The 8,825-nt window shown below is 48.5% G+C and overlaps 3 protein-coding genes across 3 annotated transcripts, besides 25 other annotated features; all 3 read right to left on the minus strand.

The window, feature by feature from the left end:
* Positions 1–8,825: a sequence feature (heterozygous, Esmeraldo-like haplotype).
* Positions 311–348: a sequence feature (AT_rich).
* Positions 393–424: a sequence feature (T-rich).
* Tc00.1047053503477.30 (hypothetical protein, conserved) lies at positions 567–2,237 on the minus strand (the record flags this gene model as incomplete). The annotated part of the gene is made up of 1 exon (XM_800648.1): positions 567–2,237. One exon carries the CDS (start codon positions 2,235–2,237, stop codon positions 567–569), a length of 1,671 nt encoding a protein of 556 aa, XP_805741.1.
* Positions 1,988–2,025: a microsatellite.
* Positions 2,397–2,469: a sequence feature (A-rich).
* Positions 2,478–2,538: a sequence feature (T-rich).
* Positions 2,885–2,907: a microsatellite.
* Positions 2,982–3,035: a sequence feature (A-rich).
* Positions 3,373–3,394: a microsatellite.
* Tc00.1047053503477.20 (transaldolase, putative) lies at positions 3,484–4,479 on the minus strand (the record flags this gene model as incomplete). The annotated part of the gene is made up of 1 exon (XM_800647.1): positions 3,484–4,479. The coding sequence occupies one exon, from the start codon at positions 4,477–4,479 to the stop codon at positions 3,484–3,486; it is 996 nt and encodes a 331-aa protein (XP_805740.1).
* Positions 4,597–4,644: a microsatellite.
* Positions 4,765–4,790: a sequence feature (AT_rich).
* Positions 4,903–4,934: a microsatellite.
* Positions 5,138–5,167: a microsatellite.
* Positions 5,228–5,248: a microsatellite.
* Positions 5,270–5,292: a microsatellite.
* On the minus strand, positions 5,406–6,470 carry Tc00.1047053503477.10 (hypothetical protein, conserved; the record flags this gene model as incomplete). The annotated part of the gene is made up of 1 exon (XM_800646.1): positions 5,406–6,470. The coding sequence occupies one exon, from the start codon at positions 6,468–6,470 to the stop codon at positions 5,406–5,408; it is 1,065 nt and encodes a 354-aa protein (XP_805739.1).
* Positions 6,393–6,421: a microsatellite.
* Positions 6,586–6,629: a microsatellite.
* Positions 6,805–6,854: a sequence feature (CT-rich).
* Positions 6,863–6,899: a microsatellite.
* Positions 6,908–6,937: a microsatellite.
* Positions 7,170–7,213: a microsatellite.
* Positions 8,020–8,056: a sequence feature (T-rich).
* Positions 8,391–8,411: a sequence feature (AT_rich).
* Positions 8,595–8,688: a sequence feature (A-rich).
* Positions 8,723–8,784: a sequence feature (A-rich).

The raw sequence follows: 8,825 nt of genomic DNA on the forward strand, positions 1-8,825 counted from the left end.
CACCACGCGGTTACGCGTCGTTGTGTGTCGGCAAACACAAGGAGTCCCGAGGCGGTACGCTGAAAACAAGACGTCAGCAGAGAGCGACGCAGACGGGTCGTCCGCTCCACGCTCGCTGTTTGGGGACACAGGCAGCCGGGTGACCCAATCATCAGCCTCCAGCATCGTTTTTTCTCTTTTGGTTGTTTGGTGGTTTCTTCTTCTTTTTCTTCGGCTTCCTTCCGACTTGACTTCTCGCCTCCAACGATGGCACCCAGCCACCTGCAGCAAGTGCGGCACCACCACGAGAAACACACACACACACACGCACAAAAAAAAAAAAAAAAAGGTAAATAATAATAATAAAATCAAAAGAATGACGGTTGAAATTTCAACAAAGGGGAAATCGGGAGAAGAAAGAAAAAAAGGGAAAAAAAAAAAAAAAGGCCACCGCCTTCGCCCTCCCTCATATAAAAGAATGAAGGATGTGAAAGAATAAAAGGAGGAGACGGTAAAACAGCCCGCAGAGACACACACACACACAAACAAAGCTGCACAAACCGTGTCCGCCTTCAGTATGGCGGGGCTCAGGAAAGAAGCACCAGAATAGGGTACCCATCCGCGGCGGAGCAACGCACCTGCATCCCGCCGCCATCCCGACCCGCCGCTGCCGCCTCTTCTGCCGTCAAAAGGGCATGTGTGAAGGGCTTCAAAACCACCAACTGTCGTCGTTCGTACCGAGAAAAAAGTGGAAGTTGTCGCTTGTGATGCCTTGATGGAAGACGGCGGAAGAAACACCGCTGAATCCTCGCCGCAACCTGCGGCACCTCTCCACGCTGTCGCACGGCATCCCGCTCCCCGCCACTTTTCACTGAAGAATTCGTCGTTGTGTCCACGATGTTTGACCCGGTAGCCCTGTCAATGAGACAAGAGGCATTCAACGGGATCCGAGTGCCCACGGGAGCATCCGCAGGAGGAAATGACACTGGATTACCCACCACTTTTGTCTGTTGCGGTAAAAAATAAAAGAAATTCGTCTCCGCGTCATGCTTGTGATGGTAAAATGTGTTTATCGTGCGCTCATGCTCCGCCGGTGCTCCTGCAAGTGCCCATGCGTCCTCATACCCCGGCATGGACTCATCGCGTCCCATAAAAAAGTTTCCAAGCAACACATCAGGCCTTGCCACTCGTGAGAAGAACGTGAGGGCCACCTCGCGGTGCGGATCCAACTGCCCCTTCACCCGCTGCCTCGCCGGCGTCCCGGGCGCTACATGCAACGTGAATGGACTCCCGTTCGCGCTTACATCGGGCGACACAAGTGGCATCCCTCCTACCGCCAGGCTCTTGCCACGGTAAGAAAGATCCACGTTCGTCAGCACAAAGCGAACACCGCCACCGTCACCACCCACCGCCGTAGCCGCATCCACTTTGCTTGATTCTGTTGCTTTTCTGCTGGCTGAGTCGTGGACGGACGGGGCGGTGGAAACAAACTCGGCCGTGAGAGACGGACAGGAAAGAAGAAGACGCCCGCCCCAAACCGAGTCATGGCGCCTAAACAGCTGCAGACATCCACAACGACCGTTTCGCACAGCTCCAACTAATTCGTATTGAGGGCCGTCTTTGGCATCTGCTGGCAAAAGTTCGGCCTGCGTGTTATCATCGTGTGGCTTACTAATGTGTCTGGGCGCCAACTGACTGCAAAGCGCCTCGGCCACCTGCGGCAAGGAGTCCTGAAGCGCGACGATGTCCGGGGCAGCTTCCCTAATTGTGTTGCAGATCAACGGTATGCGTTCTTGAATGGAGAGACGACGTCTGCAGCGGCGGTGTGTGTGTCCGGCACCGTCGACGGACCACGAAAGCAAAGAAATTGGCGGCGCTGTTGATACCGAGCGTGTCATCCCCATCCTCGTCATCGCAGCATCCACGACAGCGGTAATAACTGAGGCTTCAAACGGAAGTGTAGGCCGCACAACATGACGCCACCTCGATGGGCGACGCATCCCCCTTTTTTGTTTTTCGTTTTTGTGTTTGTTTGATTGTTTGTTTCTTCCCTCTGCTGTCAATCCGGGTGTGTGTGCGTAGAGACGTGTTGTTAAAACAAGTTTACATGTGACGAGAACAGGAGAGAATGTGTGGGAGATGCATTCACCACACAGAAACACAGACAGAGTGGCACAACATGTAAAAGAAAAAAGAAGCATCCAAATTCCTTTGAAAAGACACGTGCGCCATTTTTTGTTTTTTGTTTTTTCTCTCATTATTTTTTTATTACAATTTTATTTACAAAACACTTTGAAGCAAACCATCACTCGTTTTTATCGATGCTGTCAAAGCCTGCAGTCACGCATCGCATGCCGCCTCCCAATGCGAAGGTGAGACCCAATCCCAGTGTACATGCAAACCACATGAAATGCGACCTTTTCTTTTTTTTTTTTCTTTTCTCCGTTCCCCCAACTTTTCATTTCTTTTGATTTCGTCCCCTTCCCTCTCGCCGCCCCAACAAAAACAAAAATGAAAACAAATTTAAAAAATAAATTTAAAAAAAGAAAAAAAAGAAAACATCGACGTTCTTTTTTATTCGTACGTCCCTCAATTTGTTCTGCCCAAATCAAATCGGAAAAAAACCAAAAACCAAAAAAAGGAGAGGAGGAAAAGAAGGAGGAAATATTCACTGAACCCCAAAGCCCCGCTGGGTGCTCTTGGAAGGACACACACACACACCCACACAAAAGAGGTGCAAACGACAAGAAAGTCATATAAAATAAATAAAAGTGAAGGCAATCCCCACTCATCCCCACTCCCTCCTCTGCTCTTGTCCGATAGCAGCGGGGGCATCCTGCTCCCATGCATTCGGTGGACGTAAAACATGCGCACACCGCCCCCATCCCAATGGACAAACAGACAGAAATAAATAAATAAATAAATAAAAGCATGCGTGTATTTCAATAAATTTCCACGTCCGTGTATACATGTACGCTCCTTCCCCCGTCTCCTTACTCGCCTTATTTTTTTATTTTTATTATTTTTTTTTTGATTTTTTTTGTTTCTTCTACTTTCATACACCCCTTTCTAAACGTCGACCGCATGAAGTTTCATTTGTTGCGATGATGGTAGATAAATAAGGAAGGGTGAGATGTCATGGAGACGCCCTTGCCTCATTCCTTTTTTGATGTTGATGTTGTCGCTTTTTTTTTTTCTCCTAGGGAAGTGTGTGTGGGAGAGGGGGAGGGGGGGGGAAGCCGTCGGTTTCTTTTGGGTGTTTGTGTGTGTATATATATATACATATGTGTGGGCACTGTTACTCGTTTGCTTTCATTCACCCTCCCTTCTGTTTGGTATTCATAATAATAATAATAATAACAGTCATATACATGTACATGTACATACATGCGCATTATTATTATTATTATTATTAAACTTTGTTATTTGGTTTAGCTCGTATTACGCCCATCACTCTTGCAAATTGGTTTTCCTGTGCCCCTTTCCCCTGTTGCCGCTGCCTGCCTACAGCAACGCTGCGACTTGTGCCTCCAACTTCTCCGTGTCCTTTGAGAAGTTCCGGATGCCCTCCTCCAACTTTTCCTTCGCCATCGTGTTTGGCTCCGCCTCAAAGAGCGACTCCGGCCCTGTGAACGGCGGCAACTTCTCCGTCTTCTCCGTGAGGTGCGCCGGGTCGAGTTTGCGTGGGACGGGGCCGGGGGTGTTGTCGAGCGACTCCAGCAGTTTGGGTGAGATGGTCAACTTGTCGCACCCCGCCAGCTCCAGCACCTCCCCCGTGTTGCGGAAGGAGGCACCCATCACGATGGTCTTGTACCCGTGCTGCTTGTAGTAGTTGTAGATCCGCGTCACGGAGATGACGCCAGGATCCTGCGCACCAACGTAGCTTTCTGCCTTCTCCGGCTGGTGCTCCTTGTACCAGTCAAGGATGCGGCCAACAAATGGAGAAATAAGAGAGACGCCGGCCTGCGCACATGCGACGGCCTGCCCAAACGAGAAGAGGAGCGTGAGGTTGCAGTTGATGTTCTCCGCCTCAAGTTTCCGGGCAGCTTGAATGCCTTCCCACGTGGAGGCCAGTTTAATGTAAAGACGAGACCGCGGCGTACCGGACTCCTCGTAGAGCTTCACAATATGCCTCGCCTTTGCCACCATACGTGCCGTGTCGTATGAGAGCCGGGCGTCCACCTCCGTGCTCACACGACCGGGAACAATCTTCAGAATCTCAGAGCCAAAGTTCACCGTCAATTTGTCGACAGACAACTCCAGCAGATGTGCCTTCTCGTCCGCACCGGGGGTGAGTCCATCACGCAGACGGCTGACGTTTTCCTTCGCAAACTTCACCGCATCTTCAATAAGTTTGGCGTACTGCGGGAGTTGACTGCCGGCAAGCACGAGGGACGGGTTTGTTGTGGCATCCTCCGGCTTAAACTTTGCCAGTAGCGAGAAGTCCGCGGTGTCGGCCACGACAATCGTGTGTTGCTTGAGTCCCTCCAGTTGAGACATGGCAAACGCGTATCACCTTTGTTTTTTATTGGTGGTGGTGGTGGTTCCTCTTATGCCTCCTCCTGTTGTTATGTATTTTCCCCCGCCAATGACGCTGTTAAAAGGGATGTTAACTGCTTTTTGTGTTTTGTTGTGTTTTTTTGTTTTTGTTTTTGTTTTTGTTTTATTTTAACTGCGGATACGTCTCCTTAACAAATGGCTTCCACACGGAGTGCGTACATAATGAGCGTGCATGTACACATGTGCATATAATATATAATATACATGCCCGCCAGCAGCGACAGCAAAAAATAAAAATAAAAAAATAAAAAGAAAGGGGGCAGTAAAGGCTGACAAACACACGGAAGCATTTATCCATGGATGCCTGCTGGCACGCAGAAGTGGTCTCCCTTTTTTTTTTTTTTTTACTGCAGGTTCAGAGAATTTATTTTTTTTTTTTTTTTTTTTTTTTTTTTGGCCACGGATGCAAAAGAGCACAAGACGACAAACACAAAATAATAATAATAAACGTCTGCCTGCACGCACATTTTTATATACGCCCACGCACACAAACACAAACAGACAAAAAAAAAAAAGGAGAGAAAGGGAGAATTGGACGCGTATGTAATTGCTCATATATATATACACATATATATGGATAGAAACACACCAAAGACAGAAGAAAGAAAAAAAAAAAAAAAAAAAAGAACGCATTCAAATAACAACGATGCCAATAGTATTGGTAGTGGTAGCCGAGGCAAAGAGAGAGAATAATAATAATAATAATAATGGAAAACAGTACGGTGGCAACAAAGAAAGAAAGAAAGAAAGAAAAACAATGATGATAACAATGGCAAACAAATAAAAAAAAAAGGAAAAAAACAAATAAACATCTCTTTTCTCTTTTTTTTTTTTTTAAGGGAAAAACAACAGGACGTAAATATCACTTAACAACTGTCCGCCTGTTCTGTCCCGTCGCCCTCTTTATTTGACCCCTGGGGCGTGCGGTAGCCGCATTGGCACAGCGTCTCCATCAGCTTCCCATCGTCCTCCAACTCCTGCAACACCTCGTAATCGCCAATGAAATGATCGCCTATAAAAAAGGCCGGTGTGGGCGGCATCACATTGCGACCCGTCGATGCAGCGTACATCTCACGCAGACGCCGCTGCGTGAAGGGATCATCCGCGACATTCACCGATACGTACTGAATGCGTTTCAAGTACAAAAGCGTCTCTATCTGACGGCAGTGATCACGGACACGGCGGTCGCATGTCATGGTGGTCACAAAGAGCACCGCCTTCGCGGTATGCCTCGCAGTCGCACTAGTGTGATTGGTAGTACGCGTAGTCGTGGCGGAAGATAATGGCGGGGAGGCATGAGAAGAATTGTGAAAGGACTGCGCCGCATCTTTTGCCAATGTTCCCGCATTGAGGCCGCCACTTCGTGTCTCTGACGGCTGAGTACTGCCGCTTGCACGCCGCTGAGCGGGGACGTTGGCCCTCGTCGTCGTTTTGGGAACGGCGGGGACGACAACAGCCGTCTTCTCTGCGGATGTCTCGTGTGGCGCGCCCCGGCCATTCGGTGGTACTTCACCGGATTTCTGCACACCGTCATTCTTTTCGGGAGTTTCGCCAACTTTCTTGTACGACCATGACTGTTTCGGTTTCCCCTCCTCCACCCGCACCGCCGGTATTCTCTGAATGAATTTTGACGGGGCATTCTTTCCAGACTCCTCACGCCTCTGCAGCAAATCCAAGGCGTCCTCGATGGTCTGCCGCCGCGCCGAGACGAGAAGCGCGAGCTCCGCCACTAACTGCGCATCGGCGTCAGGAAATGCAAGTTGCAGCTGCCGCGCAGCACGCTTTTCGCTCGGGTACCTAAAGTCAATTATGCCCCTGTCTCTCAGTACTTTTGTAGGCGGCAACGGCTGCGACGTCGTCGTCGTCGTCGTCGTCCTCGCCGCAGAAACCGTGGAGACTGTCGCGGAAGAGTCCACCCCGGCGCTCCTCATCTCCGCCGGTTACTATGTGTATATATTTATGTATATTATACGCGCAGTGCACACCACGCTTTCAATCGCGGCGATGGGAAAAGGTGTATAAAACAACGACCACTTCTTCTTCGCCGTCTGTGCGGGTGTGTGTGGGTGTGTGGGTGCGGGTGTGGGTGTAAGAAACTCTAAAAAAAAAGAAAAGAGAAAGAGAAAGGAAGCCATGATGGTGTGTGCAAAAACAAGAGGGCACATGTGCCGAAGGGGATGGAGCGTGACTTGGGCTTCCTGCAAGAAATGCGCAGTATTGTTGAGAACAGAGATAGAGAGAAAGTTTGTGTGTGTGAAACGGGGTGGAGAGAAAGAGGTGGAATGGGGGGTAGAGAGAGAGAGAGGGAGAGGGAGTATGCGTGCAAAACAAAACAAAACAAAGACATAAAATAAAATAAATAACGTTGCCCTCCTCCTCCTCCTCCCCCTTCCTCTCCAAACACACACAAACACACACAAACAGAAAAAAAAAAAAGCAGGAAGAAGAAGCACAGTAAAAGGCTAACACAAATAAATGACAGCAAGAAGCAGATGTACGTAAACACACATAGTCAGTACGCATGGCGGCGTCTTGAATGTCATTGCTGCCACACAAAAACGCCCAACCCGTCACTGTCGTAAAAAAAATAATAATAATAGAGTCCTTGCAACAGCCGGTCCCTCCTTTCGCTCTTTCTCTCTCTCTCTCTCTCTCTCTCTCATCTGTCACTCTCCCCTCACGGGTAAAATTTCGATTGTTTTGGGTGGAGTGGTGGGTGTTTGTTCGTGCGGAGGAAAAAAAAAAAAAGTGTGTGCAATTCGCGGATATCCGCATGTGCGCCCACTCCTCCCTCACTCTCCTCCCCCATTTCACGGTGTACTGTAAGCCAAATCCCCACAGACGTCTATGCCCATGTCGCACAAGGCGCATGTGTGTTCCTTAATGCCTCATTCATTCCGCACTCCCACCCGTTTTCACCTCCTCGTGCCCCCATGCCAAGGACTTCTTGTTTCCTTCTTATTCGGCGTTTTTCACTTTCGTCTTGTTGTTGTTGTTTTTGTCGTTTACCTTTTTTTTTTTTTTTTATTCCTTCGGGTCTCCGCTGCAACGTCGTCGTCCCCACACACACTGCCCCTCACGTCCATCTCCCCCACCCTCTCGGCTTGGCATGTGTGCTGCCCTTCACTCCCCCCGCGGCCCTTTCCCCTGTAGAACGGGCGCCTCCCCTGGACTGCTCTCCAGGGAGGCCTGTGGGCCCGGTGCGCGGTGCGGTGTGGGCGGCTCCTGTCGGTTCGGCTCGTCCAATTTTGTCGGCTGCGTTGGATTCTCCGGCATGTTTCACTTAATTTATTTTCCTCCCCTACTCCCTCCTGTTCTGTTTTTCTTTTATGTCTTCCTGTTGTTGTTCCTGCGGCGTGGCAACGCACGTTACGATATGCCTGCTGTGATGCCACCGGTTGCTCCTCTTCCTCCTCCCTGTGGCTTCCTACCACCTCACCGATTGGATTGAACTTCTCATGCGTGTTTGTGTTTGTGTGCAAAAAAGGGAAAAAAAAAAAAAAAAAAAGAGAAGAAATATGAGAAGTGCCACTTTTAAGTTGCCAGGGAAGCAACCGCACAGACACACCGCCACTGCCGTCATCATCAACACACACACACACAGACATAAAGATATATAAACAAGAAGGCAGACGGCCGCGTCATCTTTTTTTTTCTTTTCTTTCACTAAATACTTCCGTGAATGGTGTCACGAGCTTCACTGCCCCACCCCACCCCACCAGCCTCTCATCGATGATACCAGACACATGCACGCACGCCATTTATTCTTCTGCTGCCCATCCACTCACTCTCCCTCTCCGTCTCTCTTCGTGGTGGGCGGCACCGCAGCAGCCAATACGCCCCGCCAAAACAATTAAAAAAAAAAAAAAAAAGAGAGGAAGGGAGGGAGAGATGTTCACCATTGCCACGTCGTCACTCCCGCCGCTGCCGGCTCACATCTTCAGCGTCCGTTTTGTTGTGTTTTTTTTTTTTCGTGTTTTTTGTTTGTTTGTTTCCTACAACTTTCTCAAAGTTCTTTTTTTTTTCGACTTTTCCCATTCACTTGTGTGTTTGTCTTTTTTTTTCCGTTTTTTTTTCCGTTTTTTTCTTTCGTTTTTTCTTTCGTTTTTTCTTCGTTTCTTCGTTTTATTTATTTATTTATTTTCTTTTATATAAAATACATTAAAAGGGATATAAAAGAACGTTTTTTTTTTTTTTATTATTATTTTATATATTCCTTTTTTTTTTCTTTTTTTTTGCTTTTTTGATTGTTTTCCTCCCCTTCTGTTCACTGCACTCTCCGAGCG

Source organism: Trypanosoma cruzi, genomic scaffold (genome assembly GCF_000209065.1).
Source record: "Trypanosoma cruzi strain CL Brener 1047053517111 genomic scaffold, whole genome shotgun sequence".
NCBI classification, from domain to species: domain Eukaryota; phylum Euglenozoa; class Kinetoplastea; order Trypanosomatida; family Trypanosomatidae; genus Trypanosoma; species Trypanosoma cruzi.